The sequence below is a fragment of the Onychomys torridus genome, chromosome X (genome assembly GCF_903995425.1).
Source record: "Onychomys torridus chromosome X, mOncTor1.1, whole genome shotgun sequence".
NCBI classification, from domain to species: domain Eukaryota; kingdom Metazoa; phylum Chordata; class Mammalia; order Rodentia; family Cricetidae; genus Onychomys; species Onychomys torridus.
In genome coordinates this window covers 116981064-117001138 of record NC_050466.1, presented here as the reverse complement: position 1 = coordinate 117001138, position 20075 = coordinate 116981064, and the positions used below count along the sequence as shown (strand labels likewise).

The 20075-nt window shown below is 42.7% G+C and overlaps 1 protein-coding gene across 6 annotated transcripts; it reads left to right on the top strand.

Moving 5' to 3' along the window:
- Positions 1-699: 699 nt before the first annotated feature.
- Positions 700-19694, top strand: LOC118574120 (nuclear RNA export factor 2-like). 6 transcript variants are annotated; one of them, XM_036174788.1, is made up of 22 exons: positions 700-755; positions 3721-3802; positions 7213-7315; positions 7562-7715; positions 8209-8292; positions 8399-8503; positions 8625-8705; positions 8836-8905; positions 9067-9155; positions 9274-9381; positions 9556-9665; positions 11087-11123; positions 11511-11570; positions 11836-11891; positions 12043-12150; positions 12252-12310; positions 12426-12541; positions 12632-12674; positions 13449-13521; positions 13974-14144; positions 19353-19413; positions 19535-19694. In XM_036174788.1, the coding sequence occupies exons 3-22, from the start codon at positions 7221-7223 to the stop codon at positions 19568-19570; spliced, it is 1716 nt and encodes a 571-aa protein (XP_036030681.1). In that variant the 5' UTR covers positions 700-755; positions 3721-3802; positions 7213-7220; the 3' UTR covers positions 19571-19694. The 6 variants fall into 6 exon arrangements, with proteins under 6 accessions (XP_036030681.1, XP_036030677.1, XP_036030682.1 ...); XM_036174784.1 differs by lacking the exon at positions 700-755 and adding an exon at positions 1264-1394; XM_036174789.1 differs by lacking the exon at positions 700-755 and adding an exon at positions 1407-1451.
- Positions 19695-20075: the final 381 nt, after the last annotated feature.

Sequence of the window (20075 nt, the reverse complement as noted above, 5' to 3'; positions counted from 1 at the left end):
ACCCAGCAATCAGTACAGAATATCGATCTTCCGTCTGTCTGTCTGTCTGTCTCTCTAAGTGGTGGGTACAGAATATCGATCTTCCACATGTCAAGCACTCTACATTCCCCAGTTTAAGGTCCTTTAGATGCTGTTTTTATACACCCCCCCCAAATATGGTGTCAGGTTCAGCTGCATTATTATTATTATTATTATTATTATTATTATTATTATTATTAAGATAGGGTTCTACTTTGTCGAAGAGGCTGGCCTCAAATTCATAGAAATCCAGCTGCCTTTGCCCCCGATTGCTGGGATTAAAGACCCACTACCTAGATTAAGTCTTCTTAAATTAAAATTATGAATTATGGTATTGATGATCCTCCACATCCTGCCCCCAGGGGGCTCTAATCCAGGGTTGACAAACACGTCAAAGTGGCCCAATCCAAACCTACTCTATGGCTGATGCTAGAGTTTTCGGTTACATAGCATGCTATGATTATGTGAGCTTCCGCAACCCATCAAGCCACGACTGTGGTCACGTGATGTTCAGTCGCCGCCGCCGCCGCCGCGGCCGCTGCAGCAGAGCACGCCCCGAGCACGAGGCAAGAACGCAGCATTCACAGAGCACGCCCCGAGCACGAGGCGAGAACGCAGCATTCACAGAGCACGCCCCGAGCACGAGGCGCTGTTTCCTGGAGACTGACTAGACTGAGCGACGGAGGTTTCGCCCTTGAGGTGATGTGATCCTCTCCAGACAAGAATCTGGAAGAGAGGTAGGATACCAAAGCTGGGGAGGGTTTCTCAATCTTACTGCCATCACTGAGAATAATTGCCAAGCTCCAGTCACTAATTATATTGACGATAGTAGCTTCAGCCGATCTGAAGAAGGACGGAGGACTCTCCAGAGGTCCGGCTCTAGCTCCCAGCTTGAAGTGAATCGTTGTGAAGTCAGACTAGTCAGCTTTCCCACTGACTTTCTATCTCTCTGATGGTGGGGTAGGTGGTTTTCTGGTAGGAGGACTACATGGTTCCGCGGGTTTGCTCGGGTAGAGCCTGCTGAGGCGCTGAGGCCAGGGGTTTCCATGGAGGCAAAGGGAAATTGTGTTTAGTGTGACCCAACTTTACCACTTATGACAGAGAAACCCTGTGTGCTGAGAGTGGGCTGGGCAGGAATCTTATCCAGGAGTCACTGGAGGTCTCTAGTTCTGGGGTGGTGGGTGACACTCAGGGCTGAGGCTGAGGAGGGAGGCGGGGAAGCGCGAGGCATGGCCACGTCGGGAAAGCCTCAAGAGAGTCGGCTACCCAAAAACAGCAGCTGAGGGGAGGAAAAGCAGACTTGTGATTGTGACAAAGCCACCTCAAGGTGACAAAGCTGCTAAGCAGGAGAGCAAAGGCCACCAGCCGGCCAAATGGTAACCTGAAGGGAGGGAGCGTAGGACACAGTCGGGAAAGGAAGTAGTGAGGGTGGGGTAAGAGCCATGGTGCGGAGGCGAAGCGGTGGCGGGGGCGGCAAGTGGAGGGGGCCGGGCGGCAGGTGTGGGGGCGGGCGGCAGACTGCAGGTCCGGGAAGGCAAAGCGGTGGCGGGCGGGGGCGGCAAGTGGAGGGGGGGCGGGCGGCAGGTTGGGGGAGTGGGCGGGGGCGGGCGGGGGGGTAAGTGGGGGGGCGGGGGGCAGGTGTGGGGGCGGGCAGTGGGCTGCAGGTGGGGAGGCGAAGCGGTGGCGGTCGGCAAGTGGGGGGGGGGGCGACGGGCGGCGGGTGAGGGGAGCGAAGTGGCTGGAGTGCGGAGGTGAGGGCACGGGCGGGGAAGCCTGGGTGAGGAGACTCTGCAAAGGGAAAGCCATGGTGGGGAGGGCGAGGAGGCAGGCGGGAGAGGCGAAGCGGCTGCTGTGGGAGTCCCGGGGTGCTGCGGAGAAGTGGCGGCCGGAAAACAGTAGTTGGGAGGTGAAGCGGCAGGGGCCAGTCTCGGCGCCGGGTAGTCTCGGTGAGGAGGAGAAGCGGCCACGGAAAAGCCGGGATAGGGAGCTGAAGCAGCCGTGGGGAGGAGAGGCGCAAAGCGTGCAGGCAGGAGAGGGGTGAGCGGGGGTGGGGGGTGACCACTAGGGTGGACGGCGTGGGAAGGTGAAGTGGCTCAGTCCGTCCGGGGTGGGCCGGGGTTGGGGCTTCGAAGTGTTGGCAGGGAAAGCAGAGTCGTGGGGTGGAGGGGAGCCAAAGGGGCGGCAGCTGCCATTCAAACTTTAGCAGGCTTTTCAGGGCCTCGCTGCACCAGGACGGTGCCTTCCTCTCGGAAGCCTCATCTTTTCCTTATCACCTTTTGAGTTATCCTCTGTGCATCTTTTCAAAATTAGCATGCGGGTTGGGGTTGGGGATTTAGCTCAGTGGTAGAGCGCTTTAGCAAGCGCAAGGCCCTGGGTTCAATCCTCAGGCCAAAAAAAAAAAAAAAAAAAAAAAAAATAGCATGAAAAACTAATGGTTCCTCTTAGGACATTTTTGTTAATGTTTATCTCCCCCCCCTCGCCCCCTGTTTGCATTATCATGTCCCTACCTCAGTTCCTTCTTCTGGACCCTTTCTTCTTGGCTTTTCAGAGAAAACACGCAGAAATTATACCCCCATTATCTTTCATTTTTCTCCTCCTTTTAGTCATCTTCTCTCAAATAGTTTCTCTGATTTCCTTTCATTCGTGTGTGTGTGTGTGTGTGTGTGTGTGTGTGTGTGTGTGTGTATGTGAACTTACATACATATATACATGCATGCATATGTTTTAACCTACATTTTGATTAGGAGAAAATGTACTATTTTTTAGTTTGACTTACGTTGTTCAACGTTTTCTTTTCTTTTCTCTTTTCTTTTTCTTTTTTTGAGACAGGGTTTCTCTGTGTAGCCCTGGCTGTCATGGAACTAGCTCTCTTGACCAACTGGCCTCGAACTCACAGGGATGTGGCTGCCTCTGCCTCCCAAGTGCTCAACTTCTTAAACGTCAGTTCCTATGGGCCATTCCAAATCCAATCTTAATTTATGCCTCTCTTTGGATTAATTTTAAAGAGAGGAAGAAGGAGAAAAGTATTGGAAATGTGAACATAAGCCATCCTGTAAAAATGTAGAGTTTGTTTCTGAATAATTACTTGAAATTCAGTTGTTTTTCAAAGTGTCTGTGGTGTGCCCTAATCTCATTGAATTGGGGAAATCCAACTATCTCACACTCCAGCCAAGTTCTGTCTTTGTTCTCCTTTCTCCAAGTTTCTAACCACCACTTATTTCACTCCCTCTTGAAAATACTCTATAACTTTATGTATGAATAGTGGTGTATTTTTAAGCATATTAAGTAAATGTATAAGTGGGGCATATTAAAATAGTATTTTTATATTTAATAAAATATAAATAACTAAAGCATAGAGCTATTGTGGGGATTTGAGATACTTAAATGTATTAAAATTGGATGTGGTTGATAGCCCATGCCTGTAAATTCCAGTGATTGAGAGGCAGGAACCTGGAGTAGTGCTGGCAATTTGAGACCACTATATATATGTGTGTGTGTATATATATACACACACACATATATATATACATATATACATATATATAGTGAAGTCCATGGCAGCCAGGGTTGCAGAGGTGAAGGAGCCTATTTAAAAATTAAAATAAAAATAAATTTTGTTTTAAAGCTATAAAACATTCTAGTTTGTGATATTTTATTAGCATGCAGCTTAAACACACCACTTTTATTTTTTTCTAATCTCAGGCCTTCCAAGGATCGGCACAACATTGATTTTGAGATAGAGCAACAAGAGTGTGATCTATCATACGAGAAATCTGTCATTCAGGTAAAAGGATTTTCATCTTATAGGAATTTATACATTGTTGCTAATATGGAATGTGATAAAGGAATATTTTCTCAAATTTATGTGCATTTAGTATTTTTCACATAGTATAGTGGTCTTCAAAAACATTTTTATTTTCCTTGGTCCTTTGAGCTAAAAATCTATTAATTTAAAAAAGTCAGCAGATAAGTCTTTATCATATGATCAAAGTATGTAACTACTAGTAATGTCCTGTTTTTTTAAATTTGTTTTATTTATTTAAAATATAATTACATCATTTCCCCTCCCTCTTCTCTTGCCCATGTCCTTCTCTTCCCTTTACAATTAGTTTTGTTGTATATATGGAAACAAATATATAAATATAACCTGCTGAATCTGTTTACTGTTGCTTGTATGGATAAGCTTTTTTAGAACTGACCACTTGGCATTGGATAACCATTTAGGGGGCTTATCTAATTCTCCCTTTCTCAGTAGACTTTAATTGACTGTAGCTCTTCATCTAGGAGTATATAGTCCCATGAACGTTTCCTCCATTTTTTAACATTCCTCCTTAATATCAGCTGTATCTTTGCTATTCAGTACCCATCTCTAGAGCTCCCTGTGTCATGGTCTCCTTTTACTGTCCTGGTTTTTTGTGATTACTTCAGGTTATAGACTCAGATCTGAAGTTTTGGAACTAGGAACCACAATTTGAGAGAACACACAGCATTTGTCTTTCTGGGTCTGGGTTATCTCATTCAGTATAATACTTTCTAGTTCCATCCATTTACCTGAAATTTTCATTTTTCTTTATAGCTGCATGGTATCCTGTTGTGTGCCACATTTTCATTGCTATTCATCAGTTAAATAACATTTAAGTTGTTTCCATTTCCTACCTGTTGTGGCTAGAGTGATAATGAGCACAGCTGAGTAAATGTCTGTCTGTGGACTAGGAAGTAGAGTCGTCTTGGCACATACTAAGGAGTGGTATAGCTGTGTCACCTGGTAGATTCATTTTTAGCTTTCTAAAAATTCCCTGCAGTGATTTCCAGAGTGGCCACACCAGTTTGCAGTCCCAGCAACAATGAATAGGGGTTCTCCTTTCCTCTCCTCCTTCTAGGGAAATGAACACTTAGCTTTTTTTTTTTTTTTTTTTTTTTTGAGAACTTTCTGTTCAGGTGTATAGTCCTTTGTAATCGGATGATTTGTTTTCTTGGCTCTTTGTTTTTGAGTTCTTTAGATATGCTGGGTATTAATTTCTGTCTGATATGTAATTGGTAAAGATTCTCTACAACTCTGTGGACTTCCTCTAAACTTGATTGTTTCTTTATATGCACAGGAAGTTTTTTATTCTTATGAGGTTCCACTTGTAAATTATTGGCCTTAATTCCTGGGGAAAAGGAAGAGTCGTATTCAGGAAGTCCTTTCCTATACATACGTCCCACATACTGCCTATATTTTCTTCTAGAAATGTCAGCATTTCAAATTTTACATCGAAGTCATTAATCCATTTAGAGATTATGAATATTCTCTTTAAGTTCATTTTCTTTCTTTGAGTTCATTTAGCTGTCTTCTTTAAGCTCCTTGAAATATTTAGTGAAGTTTGAGTGTTGTTTTGAGCTCTATATCCTGGGGTTCATCTAGGTCATTTTCATTGGAGAACATTTCTATAGGACTGATGAATTTAGTCCTTTAGACATAAGGTCTTTTCTATTGTTTGTGTTTTTGAAGTGATACCTGGGCATGTGTCTTCTTTTGTTGGTTGCGTGTCTGATGTGGACACAACAGGCCAGGCTGGCACACAGGATGTGCCACTGACCCCAAACTGAAGATTGAGGAAAGTGCAGGCTTACCAGACTGGGACTAGGTTTTGATACTTGAGGTAGTTCTGGGGATTAGAGAAAGTACAGGTAGGGTACGGTCCATCCAACTCACCAAGCTAGGACAGAGCACAGGATGTGCAGGCTTGGTTAGGGGTCCTGCAAAATAGCTCGGTGGGTAAAGGCACTTGACACACAAGCTAATTCTTGACACTTGACACACACTAACATTTGACACAGAGATAATTCTTTGCCTTACCTGTTCACACCTAAGGGTGGAGTGCACAGGGAGCTGGAGGTGTGGTGGGAAGAGGGGATCCTGCAAGTTGGTTATGATAAGGCGAAGAATTATCTGGAGAGCCAGGAATAAAAGCATTGGGCGAATCCTGGGTCTAAACCAAGAGTTGGAGTCTCCAGTGAATGAAGTAGATAGAGGGGCACTTGTAAGCAGGCTGTTACTGGGCTGAAGGTGAGAGTAGAGAGATCTTAGTGGAGGAAAGGAAGGATAGTGTGATTCACCTCATGAGTCTTTGCCAAGTGTGGCCACTGGGGATCCCAGATAGCTAAGTATCTGTGGCTGAGACAAAGGGATGGAAAGGAGGGGCAATGCTGAATCCTTCTTGAAGTTCAGTGGAAGCCACACAGACTGGAGGTAGGTGGGAAGTCTGGCTCCTGCAAGCAGTCTCCAGGCCTTGGGGTGAGATTGTAATGGAAGACAACCAGTATGGAGTGACTTCTTTTGAAAGTTTTAGCATCTTTACATGGTGAAGTTGGTTCTGTCATGCTGGAACTGGCTCTTATATAAAACCCTAAGCAAGCTTTTATGTCAAGTTCCCCAGTAGGTCACTGTTTGCTCCTCATTCTGCCACTGGGTGTTGAAGTAGAGATAGTTGAGGCAGTCTTTTTGCTTTATGGTACAATACTATTTACATACCTCCATATAGAAGTCTTGGCTTCTGGGTAAGGATTATTAATGGACATTGACCAACAATAGATTCTAAGTTAGTTGGCTTGATATTGCATTGCATTTCTAAGACCAGGTCATAATGCTCTCTCTTTCACCAGTCAGAAGGCCTATTTTTTATATTGGGCTTCTTGGACATGGGGGAGAACAGTTGCAGATAGCCCTTTTCTTCTTTAGTGCATCTTTTTGTGCTGTTAAACTAAAAACAGGCACTATGGTATCTCACTTGATTGTCTTAAATATCTGTTCTAATAGTTTTGTGTCTTAACACTTGTTTAACTTGGTGTGTCTGTGGAAGTTATCACTATAAGGTAATACTCAGCTGCCATCTTCCTCCACCCACCAAAATGTCTTTTTTCCCTAAGACTAGAACAAACTACACTCTTGGGTGGTCTCAACTCAAAATACTCTGGCCTTTCCAGATAAAAATTATTTTTAAAAGAAAAAGAGTAAATGGATAATTAGCCTTAGTTCCTGAATTTTTACTTTACAAAGAACCTGGCATTGGAGGAAGGTGGGTGAATTGTGGGAAATAATATAGCTTTTTTAATCAGAGGGAAAAAATGCTTATCTGGTTAGTGATAATAAACTGTTCATATTATATTAAATATGGTGAAGTGTCCTCAAACTTGTATTGTTTCCAATTTCAGAAGACAACATGGATGATAACCGTGTTTTTAGAGGAAGAAAGAAAACTTTGAGTTATAACAGACATACATTTGACAGAAAGAACCATCATTTTGAGCATTATGGGTATGTGCTTCTATCTTCAAAATTCCAAAAGAATAATGAAAACATGGCAATAAAGGATGTCCAAGAGGGCTCCAAAGAGACTTTGCAGCCCTTTCACTTGTGGTCTTCTTTCGGTGAAAAACGGAAGGGTGTAGTGAATGCTGGTTTAGCAGCTCTAACTGTAGCCATGGTGCTAATGAGGGTGCTAATGATTCATAAAATAATTTGTTAGTATTTATAGCCTCTTTGCTTCTCTCTCTTTCCCAGTGTTCCTTATTCTATGGGACCCAAATGGAGAAGAAGAAAATACAGTGATGAAGACCAAATCTTTCTAACTGTGTGGGATGATGATAAACCAGAGGAGAATGAAGTAGATCTGGATGCTGAAAATGGAACCCTGGGGAGCTGGTTCAAGGTTACAGTGAGTATCTTAATAAGGTCTGCATTAGACAGAATATTCTGGATCCTAAAAGGATGGTAATATTGACTGCAATAAATCAATTACCTGGAGAACGGCTATTGCATGAAGAGAGGAAGGATCTAGGACAGTGGTTTTCAACCTTCCTAATGCTAGGAGCCTTTAATACATTTCCTCATGTTGTGGTGACCCCAACCATAACATTATTTTCATTGCTGTAATTTTGCTACTGTTATGAATAATAATGTAAATATCTGACATGTGACTCCTGTGAAAGGGTCGTTTGACAGCCAAAGGATCATGACTCACAGGTTGAGAACCATTGGTCGTGGAGGTCTGTGTTTAGCACAGAAAACAAAGAACCATTTCAGAGATCCCCTTTGAAGTTCTTTAAGATTAGGTAGAAGGTCGAGAAAGAACACTTGGTAGTTAAGTCTGTTCTCTATCATGTTTCCATGCTGTCTCTCTTCTCTCCCATTTTTATTTGTAAATATAGATTCCAAACGGAAGGAAGTATGAGAAGACATGGCTAATAAATTCCATGCAGGACCTCTGCAAGGTGCCCTTCATCCCTGTTGATGTAAGAAGGCTGATGTAGCCAGATAGACACAGGGAATGAAGGAGGGATGCCAGAAGCTAGCTGCTGTCTTCTAACATGTCTTCTTTTTTTCCTTTGTTGCCCATAGTTCCACTATGACAAACACCGGGCCCGGTTCTTTGTCCAGGATCCTACCACTGCCTATGCATTGAAGGATATCAGCTACAAGATTTGTGATGAGAGAAGCCGAAAGGTGTGTACTCACAGCATTCATTCTCTGTACCTAGTCCTGAAAGGGGTGGTGACTGGCCAGGAGCTGAGCATCATCTTTGGAATTAGAGGTCATAGTATTTATCTGCTTCTCCTTCCCACAGATACCTATCTTTGTCAGTCCTTCTGTTGTACCCTATTCTGTGCGGAATAAGTTCACATCAGAACAAATGGACCAGCTAAAGGTAATGCAGACTTAAGGCATGTTGTATGTCTTCTTCTCAGACCCACCTCCTTTCCTTCTTACTCCCTGACATGCCTGACACTATGAACCCCAGAGCCTTAGAGCCACTTTCTCTACCTCTGTCTCTGCAGGTGACTATGATGAAACGATATGATGCCTCTCAAAAAGCTCTGGACCTCCAGAAGTTACGCTTTGACCAAGGTATGGCTGACTCAGGAAAATTCTGGGTCGTGTGAGAGTAGATGGATCTTCCTAAGAAGAAAACATAGGGGATTAACTTGGGAAGGGTGTCTATCTGTACCAATGCTGGTCCAAATGGACCCTCGACAGCCTTCTAATTCCTTTTGTTCCACTTTCTGAAGACTTGATGAACAGTGACATTGACATGATGCTGAATCGAAGAAGCTGCATGGTTGCCACACTGCAGATCATTCAAAGCAATATCCCTGAAGTGAGGCCATAGAATCAGTGGATTTAAGTAGAGGGATAGAAGGGATGGGATGAAGGGAACGTTTGTCACCAAGGCACTAGAATAGTAACTCTATCTCTTAACTCTTCCTCCCTGAAAGCTGTTGGCCTTGAACTTGTGCAACAACAAATTGTACCAGCTGGATGGGCTGTCTGATGTGGTAGAGAAGGCCCCCCAAGTTAAGATTCTGAACCTCTCCAAAAATAAAGTGAGAAGGGGAGCTAAATGTGGGTTAGGTTGAGCGTGGGTGGTAGTGCACACCAGGGTTATGGTAAGAAGTGGGTAGAGACACTTATGAGGGAGGGTGGAAGCTGCAGTCACTGGGCCCCAAGGTTTCTCTTTGCTTAGGACAGCTTTACCAATTCCTTCTTGTCTCTATCAGTTGAAATCAGTTTGGGAGTTGGAGAAGGTGAAACAGCTGAATCTGGAAGAGCTGTGGCTAGAGGGAAACCCCTTCTGCAACCACTTCATGGATCAATCTGACTATATAAGGTACATAATACTTGCTAAGTCTTATCCCTCTTCATTGCCAGTGCCATAGTTTTGTTTCTCATTGCTGTGATGAAATACACTGTCCAAAGCAACTTACGGGAGAGATAGCTTATCTGGCTTACAGTTGCAGGTTACAGTTCATCATTACTTCAGAGTTAAGGTGGTAGGAACTTGAAGCAACTGATCATATCACATCCATAGTGCTCAGCTCACGCTTTTTTTTTTGTTTTTTTTTTTTTTTTTTTTTTTTTTTTTTCGAGACAGGGTTTTTCTGTGTAGCTTTGAGCCTTTTTTCCTGGAACTCACTTGGTAGCCCAGGCTGGCCTTGAACTCACAGAGATCTGCCTGGCTCTGCCTCCCAAATGCTGGGATTAAAGCTGTGCACCACCACCACCACCGCCTGGCTACGCTTTCTTTTCTTTCAGTCCAAAACCTAGCCAATGAAATGGTGCCACCTGTGTTCTGGGTGGGTCTTCACACCTCATCCCAGTTAAGGCATGCTATAGGCCAACCTAATCTAGACAGTTCCTCAGCGACTCTCTACTCAGGTGATTCTACTTTAGGTCAAGTCCACAATCAAAACTAACCATCACAACCTGTAGCAACTACCTTGTATCTTGAGCTCCTCTTGATATGTACTTTTGCAAGAGTAGGTACCTCTGATCCTCTGGAAGGAAAACAGGCTCTGCCTCCTCTGTATGTTCAGCTATGTTCTCAGAAATCCCTTCCTTCTTACCTGCCCATCCCCCTTTCACCTAGTGTGGAAACACGAACTCCCTAGATCAAGGATCCAGAAGTGGGCTACCACTAGAGAGCTAAAGATGTTGAAGAGACAGACAGACCTCCTGGAAGCCTCTATCCCTCTCTTCTTCCTTCCCTACTTACCTATAAACTAACCTGCCTGCCTGCCTGCCTACACATAACCCCTGACCTCTAGCAGCAGGCCAGACAGATCACCTCCCATTTGCTTTAGGTATCTTCTGCTTCTATTTTGCCTCTACTCTCTTATGTCTCCCTGGCATTGCCCACACTTACTTTAACTTCATTTCTGTTGCCACCTACCCACCTTCCTGTTTCTTGAGTCTTGAGCCTGCCTCCCTCACTCCGTGTCCCAGCATCCTGTAGAACACTGGATACCTAACAAGGTGGCAAAGCCCTGGGCTTCTACCCAATGCCTTGCTCCCTGCAAATTCTTCTATGGGTACTCTGAGGAAAAGAATACAAGCAAGGAGAAGAAAAAGCCACAGACCCTGGGCCTCCAATGTGGCTTCTTCTGGCTCTGGAGAAGATGCCAGTGCAGTGTGTGTATGTGAGCTACTCAGGGGGAGGAAGAGGGAGGAGAAGCAGTATCACCAAATGGAAGAAAAGCTAGCTAAACTTTAACTAATAATCATTTCTTTTGGCTTTTGGTTTTTGGACAGTGCCATACGGGACCTATTTCCCAAATTGTTACGCCTGGTAAGTTCCTGCCTTCAACATTGTCTTGCCTTCCTCTCAAATTATCTCTACACTTGCCTTAAAACTTGTTTTAAAAAACCTAGTTCAATCATGTAGATTACATGTTTGCATCAGACCATCATCCATTTTAGATTATATGGATTCCTGAAAAACATCAATATTTTCCCTGGAAAAGTGTCCATGAGTAACACAGACACACAGAGGTTCAATATAATAGAGATTTACACAGCTCCATCAAACAGAGGCTCACTGTATCACCCCTGGAATTTCCAGGGGCAACTAAACCCCCGGCTCTGGCCCTTTTTTCCCCCTTTAGGTCTCTGGATCTTCTTGGACATTAAGTGCCATTTACCCCATGCACTACTAACCTCCTCTTTCTTTCCTCAGGATGGTAAGGAGCTATTAATATCAACAGGAATGGACATAGAAGTCCCCCAATCAAGCAAGGTGAGAAAGAACCAAGAAAGGTTTGTGGTGTTGCAAAAGAGAAGTTATTAGATTTTTTTATTGTAGTTTTTTGGTTTTTCGAGACAGGGTTTCTCTGTGAAACAGTCCTGGCTGTCCGGGAACTCACTCTGTAGACCAGGCTGGCCTCAAACTCACAGAGATCCGCCTGCCTCTGTGTCCCAAGTGCTGGAATTAAAGGCATGCTCCACCACTGCCTGACTGATATGTTATTAGATTTATAGTCTGAAATGACTTTCTGTTTCAGGAAACATGTACAGAATCTGAACTCATAAAAAACCTAGTTCTACGATTTCTGAAGGAGTAAGTACCCCTTGGACTATAAGAAAGGTGGGAAAGCTGAGCAATGTTGGACTGCCTTATTACATTTGCCCATAGGAGTTTTAGGTCCCATTTAGGGTTCAGAGCACAGAAATCAGCTGTCCCCTTAGTTTATGCTCCTTCCCCTTACTAGATACTACTTGTTTTATGACAATGGAGATCGACTTCGGCTCATCGATGCTTACCATGACGAGGCCTGCTTCTCCCTGGCCGTTCCTTTCAACTTCAGTGACCCAAACCTGTGAGTATCACAGCTCAAACTCTGTTCTGCAGTAGCATGTCTCTCCCTAGAAAATGCCTATATTGGGTAGAACATGGAGTTCTCTTCCTCTTTTCTCCTAGGAGCAACCTGGAAGAGTACTTCAAACATAACAGAGATATAAAGAAGCTGCAAGACTCATGTAAGTGTGATGGAGAAGATTTGGCAGAGTAAGGGAGTAAAGACAAAATTTTGGGAGAGGTCAGTGGGCCAGGTTGTATCATGCCCCTGGTCTTTGCTGTTTCTATCCTCTGTAGACATGCGAATGAGGTTGCTGAAGCACACAAAACGTGACATTGTGGACTCTCTTAGTTTGTTGCCCAAAACTCAGCATGACTTGGGCTCTTTCTGGGTGGACGTGTGTTGCCACACGGTGAGTACCTGGTTCTTCTGTAGATCATACCCAGAAATCTGGAGGTATGTAAGATCCTGAGCTCATAGCTTATACCATCTTCCCTTTCAGGAGATGATGCTCTGTTTTTCTGTCAATGGGTTGTTCAAGGAAGGTGAGTATCTATAGAAATTCCTCTCTATGTCCCCTCTGCTTCCTCCCCTAGATAGGCACCCCTGAGAAGTCCTCCAGATTCTCTCATTCTATACCCTTCCTTCCTTCCTGTTCTCCATGTTCTACTGCCTTCAAACCATCCTAATCTGACTTGGGTCCATACCTTTCTGCCCCATAGCTCACAGGTAAGGGACACAGGCTATGGAGTTTGTTGAGTCTCATTCCAATTCCATACTCAGCAGCTTTGGACCAGTTTCTTAACATCTCCATTTCTCTATTTGTAAAACATGACTAATTAAATTCATCTCTGTAACAGATGTTAAAAAGACCCATCAAGCCGGGCGGTGGTGGCGCATGCCTGTAATCCTAGCACTTGGGAGGCAGAGGCAGGTGGATCTCTGTGAGTTCGAGGCCAGCCTGGTAGTCTACAAAGCGAGTTCCAGGACAGCCTCCAAAGCTACAGAGAAACCCTGTCTCAAAAAACAAAAACAAAAACAAAAACAAAACAAAACAAAAAAAAACAAAAACAAAGGACCCATCAAACACTGGAAGTGATTTTTCACAGGGTCCATAATGTGGTAAGGGGCACATCAAATGGGAGTGAATTATTACTGTTGTTGCCCTCCCCATTCCTGCCATACCCTCCTGACTCTGGCTGAGCCAACAACTGATTGGTCCTGGCCCCTTCAGCATAAGAGCCCGACTTGGGAATGCTGTGTGAGTATGTAAATAAGGTGCTATTCTAAGAAAGCATTGTTGCTTCTTGTCCTTGAAGTGGAAGGAAAATGTCAAGGCTGTGTTCGTGCGTTCACGAGGATCTTCATTGCTACCCATTACAGCAATTCAAGGTCAGTGCTGTGTTGCTTCTGGAAATTCCTGTCCCTGCCCAAAGCCAGCAGTATAACAGTATGATGGTGCAGTTCTCAGGGTATTCTCAATATTTAGAAAGCCAACAAGTAGATCCAACAGTTTTGCTTGCTGGTTGAGAGTGTAGACTTTGAGGTCAGAATACTATGATCTTTCATGATAGGATATTTACATGCTAAATCATTGGCCAAGTCTCTGGTTCAAGGTCTTCCTTTGTTGTATGGGTTAAATTCACAAATCTAGTCAAGCTAGTCTTTAAAAGGTGAACTTCATATGGGGTGGATAGAGAGAAGCAGGCAAGGATGTTGGGAACCAGGCATAGATGAAATCTGGAAACAGCCTGGTTAGTGACTGACAGTTATTGTAGGATTGGCATTGGTAATGTAGGCATGTCCATTTCTTTACTTGTCTGAGTGTCTTATTTTTCTTCCAGAATATGCATCATGAATGATGAGCTGATTGTGAGGAATGCCAGCCCCAAAGAGATCCAGAATGCCTTTATCTCATTGCCCACAGCCAATGTTTCTCCCCTCTCTGAAGAGCAACAAGAAATGGTGAAATCTTTCTCCATGCAGTCTAAGATGAAACTTAATTGGTCTCAGAAGTGAGTACTGAGTGTGTAAAGAAATGGCTGGGGTGGGAGAACAAGTGAATAATGGTACTTTGCAGGCAATTTGAAAAAAGCAATTAGGATATTTACTTCCCCTCCCCAAAGTGGGCTCAGGAAAAGTCTGTTCCAATCTATACTGATATCTTTAAAGGACTTTAAGACACTATAATATTCATGTGGTATATTTTGTATATGGAAAATCATAAGATATCCACTAAAAAACTATTAGAAGTGAAAAAAACAAATTCACCAAGTTTTTAGGATATAAGATTAATATATACAATAATGATTTGCATTTCTGTGTATTAACATTTAATATCCCAAAGTTAAATTGAGCAAACAGTTCCATTTATAGAAGAATAAAGAGGAACAAATACCAAAAAACTGTGGTGGGGAGCAGGTGAGTATAATATATGAACAAAGTTTTCCCAGCAATATCTACTCACATATACAAATTGAACAGTTTTCATACAGAAAGGGACCAGGACAAGAGCTCTGGATACCAGGTGAAAAGCCATCATGTCTGCCTTTACTGTAACAAAATGATGAAAAGAAGCATGATATCAGGCAGGGAATAAAGAGCCTATGTGACTTACCACTGTTCTACTGCTGTAAAGAGACACCATGACCAAGGCAACTCTTAGGAAAGAAAACATTTAACTGGGGGCTGGCTTGCAGCTTTAGAAGGTTATGGTGCTCAGCTGAGAACTTTATATTCCCATCCACAGGTTAAAGAGAGAAGCTTTTGAAGCCCACTCCCAGTGACACACTTCCTCCACAAAGGCAGAACCTCCTAATCTTTTTCAAACCAGTTCCACTCCCTGGTGACTAAGCACTGAAATCTATGAGCTTAAGGGAGGCATTTTCATTCAAACCAGCACACCATGTCATATATGCCACCCATAGGACTACCTCTTACTTGGGGGAAGGAAAGTCCAGAACTGAAGTTTGAAAACCTGTCCCATGGCTTGCTCAGCCTGCTTTCTTTCTTTTTTTAAAAGTTTTTTTTAAGAAAATTTATTATTCCTTTTAAATACCAATCACATATCCCCCTCTTCCCTCCTCCTGCCCCTCCAGCCTCCCCCCAACCCACCCTCCATCCTCAACTACAAGAAGGTAAAGCCTCCCATGGGGAGTCAGCAGAGCTTGAAATATACAGTTGAGGCAGGTCAAGCCCCTCCCCATGCATCAAGGCTGTGCGAGGTGTCCCACCATAGGTAATGGGTTCCAAAAAGTCAGCTCATGCACCAGGGATGGCTCCTGATCCTCCTGCCCATTGATGCCTTGGTCATGGTGTCTCTTCACAGCAGTAGAACAGTGGTAAGTCACATAGGCTCTTTATTCCCTGCCTTTTATCATGCTTCTTTTCATCATTTTGTTACAGTAAAGGCAGACATGATGGCTTTTCACCTGGTATCACTGTAAGGAGCCCCTTACAGCCCAGTGATGGCACCACCCACAGTGGGCTAGGCCCTCCCTACCAATCACTAATTAAGAAAATGCCCCACAGACTTGTCTGCAGCACAGTCTTGTGGAGACATTATCTTAATTGAGCTTCCCTTCTCTCAGACAACTTTAGCTTGTGGCAAGTTGACATAAAACTATAGTTTAGCACCGGAACCCCATCAGGCCTAGACCCATGCAGCTCTGTGTGCACTGCCAGTCTCTGTGAGTTCAAGTGTGTATTGGTCATGCTGTATTCAGAAGGCCTTGTTTCCTGGGTGTTTTCTATCCCCTCTGGCTCTTACAATCTTTCCACCTCCTCTTCTACAGGGTTCCCTGAGCCCCTGAGGGAGAAATTTGATGAATACCTCCCATTTAGGGTTGAGTGTTCCAAGGTCTCTCCCTCTGCACATTGTCCAGTTGTGGGTCTCTGTAATTATTTCTTCTATGATGATATCTGAGCACAACGCTGATCTATGAGTATAGCTGGATGTTTTAGGTACTTTATATTCTTTTGGGTGCCTGTAAGATCTCTCTGGTGAACACCTCATAGGAGGTATTGTGAACCTGGCACCTATGACTTCAGGGAGGAGCTACCTGTTGTATCACTATTCCTAAGGAGCTGTAAACAAATGTCTACTCACCCCAGGCAGGGAACTGATGACAGACCAAAGTACCGATACCACCGAAGTCCAAGTTGGTAAAACAGTTTTATTGGCATTATTTAAACAGGAATATGGGTGAGGGGTTACTCGGCATAAAAGACTCAAAGACAGCTGCGTCACCAAAACCCATGGCAGCATAGGTGACAGTTCACAAAAGCAGACAACATAGAGTGTACTGTACAATCTGTAAGCTGGTCGAGATGCTGAAGAGTGTCCTTGTAAGTCTGAGCTTCTAGGCAGCTTGGCTCATCTCAGCTTCTTCCAAGCTATTCAGCTAGACTGAGTGTCTTCCTAGACTGAGTATCTTCTAAGCAGTTCAGCTGGTCTGAAAGTATCTCTTGCAGTCCTTACTGCTTGGGAACCAAGGGGGCTGGTAAATCTAGTTAGTTTCTGTGACATTCTGAAGCTATTGAATTGTTTATGAAATGTTTCACATTTTTAAAAATGACTTATTTTATTTTTTGAGATTATAATTCCATCTTTTCCTCCTTCCCTTCCTTCCAAATTGTCTCATATACCACCCCTTGCTATCTTTAAATTCCTGACATTCTTTTTCCTTAATGGTTGGTGTTGCTGTGTGTGCATGAGAGAGAGAGAGAGAGAGAGAGAGAGAGAGAGAGAGAGTGTTAGTTCCTAAATACATAAATACAACCTGCTCATTCTATGTAGTGTTATTTCAGTGTCTATTTTCCCAGGCTGACCAGTTGATATTGCATAACCAGATGATGTGCTCTTCCCTGGAGAAGACTATTTCTCCCTTTCTCAGCATCCCTTAGTTGCCTGCACACAAGGATCAGGGATCATTGCAGAAGAGGAGGCAGATAGATTTTAAGAGCAAACAGAATGAGGAGTTTGTTGTGTGAGATTGTGTCAGCCATGTCAGAGGCTACACCAGAAAGTCTCACCAACATGGCTGCCTAAACATGAGCTGTACAAGGACAATCACAATAGACATGCTGTGAGCATGGACTGGTGCAGATGGGGTCCACAAGGTCACCTTCTCTTAAAAAAAATCCCATTGTTTCCTTGTACCATTGTGTCTTAATGAGCTTCCCTCCAAAATGAAAGGTTTAATCTTGTAGGAAACTACTACACAACACTATCCATGAAGTGTGTGGTTTAAATCTGTGTTTTAGCTTTTCTTTCTTTCTTTTTTTAAATATATATCTGTTTATTATGTATACAATGTTCTGCCTGCATGTATGTCTGCAGGCCAGAAGAGGGCACCAGATCTCATTACAGATGGTTGTGAGCCACCAAGTGGTTGCTGGGAATTGAACTCAGGACCTCTGGAAGAGCAGCCAGTGCTCTTAACCTCTGAGCCATCTCTCCAGCCCTTAGCTTCAGTTTTTAAATTAGGGACTCAGCGTCAAGAGCACTTCTTTGATAAGCTCAGGGGTAGTACAGCTAGAACATGTATAATTTACATTTTTAATTTTGTGAGAAATGTCCGCACTGATTTCCATGTAGTCTACACCCGTCTACAATCTCACTGACAGTGAATGAGTAAAATTTCCCTTTTCCTACAACCTCAACCACTGTCATTTGATTATTTTTTTTTCATAATAATCATTTTTGCTGAGATGAAATGGAACCTTAAAGTAGTTTTAATTTGCATTTCCCTGATGAAATATGGTATTGGAACACTTTTTAAAGTAGTCATTAGCCATTAATAATTCTTATTTTGAGAACTTGCTTTTTTTATTGGGATTGGGTTGTTTTCTTGATGTTCAGGGGTTTTTTTTTTGTTTTTAGTTTTTTTGTTGTTATTCTTTGTATATTTTTGTTACTAATTCTCTGTCAGATATATAGCAAATATTTTCTCCTTTTCTATAGACTGCCTCTTCACTCATTTAGCAGTTTTCTTTCTCTGCAGAAACTTTTAATTTTATGAAGTTCTATTTGTCAATTGTTGATGAACTACTGAAGTCCCATTCAGAAAGTCGTTACCCATACTTATACCCTCTAGTATACAACTGCTTTTTCTTCTAGAAGGTTTAGGATTTCAGGTTATATGTTGAGGTCCTTCATCCCTTTGGAGTTGATTTTTGTATAGAGTGAGAGAGAAAAATCTGGTTTTATTCTCCTACAGGTGGATATGCAGTTTTTACTGGATTTTAATCATTTGTTAAAGAAAGTTTTCTTTTTACCATCAGTATATTTTACCTTTGGCAAAAATCAAGTGGCTGTAGTTGCATGGGTTTATATCCGTGCCAATACCCTGATACTTTTATTATGATGATTCTTTTACTATAACTTGAAGTCAAGTATGGGAATACTTCCAGCAATATTCTTAGTGCTCACAATTAGTTTGGCTATGTAGGGGCTTTTGTGTTTCTGTATGTATTTTGGGATTGCTTTTTCTATTTCTGTAAAGAATAGAGTTGCAAGTTTTATTGGGATTATATTGAATTTGTAGATTGTTTATAGAATAGATATTTCACAATACTATTTTTTATGATATGTAAGTATAGGAGGTCTTTACATCTTCTAATTGCTTCCTCTAGTTTTTTCTGTAGTGTTCTTAAGTTTTTGTTGTATAGGTATTTCACTTCCCTGGCTAGGTAAATTCTAAGTTATTTTTGAGGCTGTTGTCAATGGAATTATTTCCATAGTTTCTTTCTCAGTATGTTTGTCATTGGTATGTTGAAAGGCTAAGAATGTTGGTTTGGTATCTTGCCTCTTTACTGAAAGTATTTATAATTCTTAAAAAAAATGTTGTAGCTGAATCATTAGGCTATACCCTTAGATGCAGAATCATATCATCTACAGATAAGGAGACACTTTTCTTTCTAATTGTATTTCCTTTACTGCTTTCTCTTACTGATCTAGGTAAGACTTCAAGCACTGTATTGAAAAGAGGTGGAAAGAGTGGACATCTTGTCTTAGTCCACTGATCTTAGTGAGAATGCCTTGAGTTTTTCTCTGTTAAGTATGATATTGGCTAAATAAATTGTGTAAAGCCTTTACTATGCTAATGCATGTTCCCTTGATTTCTACTCTATATAGGGCATTTCTCAGAATGCATGGTTGGATTTTGTCAAAGGCATTTTTTGAGTCTGTTGTGCTGATCATGTTATTTCTGTCACTCCAGGTGCCTTGAAGACAACGGCTGGGACTACAACAAAGCTGCTGAGACCTTCACTATTCTTCAGGTGAGGTCTGGATATCCAGTGGGTAAAAGATGAATGGCTCTGGGGCTTCAGCAAGATGGAGTCTAGGTAGCCTGAGGTTCAAATTCAGGTCTCTTCTGACATCCTAACTCTTTCCCTGCAGAATGAGGGCAAGATCCCCAAGGACTTCTTCGAATAAATGTGCTAAGGAGGTTCTGTGGATATGATATTCCATCTCATCCACATTATTTCTGTTTGTTTATAAATCCTCTCTTATGCTTGGGATCAGAGGCCTGGCTGACCAAAATCCAAAGTAAACATGTCTGTTTGTTTTCATAATAAATCATTACTTTACTTTGCACATTGTGTCCTGCATTGCTTTTCTTCTGCCTCAGCCAAGATCCAAAGGTGCCAAGGTGAAAAGACCTTCATCGCCAAACTTCTCCTTTAACCTCTGGCTGGCCCTAAGCAGATACATAAGGATTGCTTCAGTGGAAAGTTTGTGAATACATCCACATGCAAATAGTTCATGCTACTGAGATTAGGCTCGGGAATCAGGGACTCTGATACATCCTCTACTTGGAGGCCTATAGAAGCATCATGTGACCTGGGTTTCAAAGGGATGCCTCCAGGCTAGTGAGGCTATGGAGGAGGAAAAGGTGTAAAGAGGGTGCACATTTCACATCTCCTTTCTGGGCATTTGG

Excerpts from the sequence above, each read along its gene's own strand:
- LOC118574120 (XM_036174788.1), top strand. The coding sequence starts at position 7,221 with ATGGATGATAACCGTGTTTTTAGAGGAAGAAAGAAAACTTTGAGTTAT. Across the intron at positions 11,571-11,835 it reads AAGTCCCCCAATCAAGCAAG|GAAACATGTACAGAATCTGA; the intron begins GTGAGAAAGAAC and ends TTTCTGTTTCAG. Across the intron at positions 13,522-13,973 it reads ACCCATTACAGCAATTCAAG|AATATGCATCATGAATGATG; the intron begins GTCAGTGCTGTG and ends TTTTTCTTCCAG.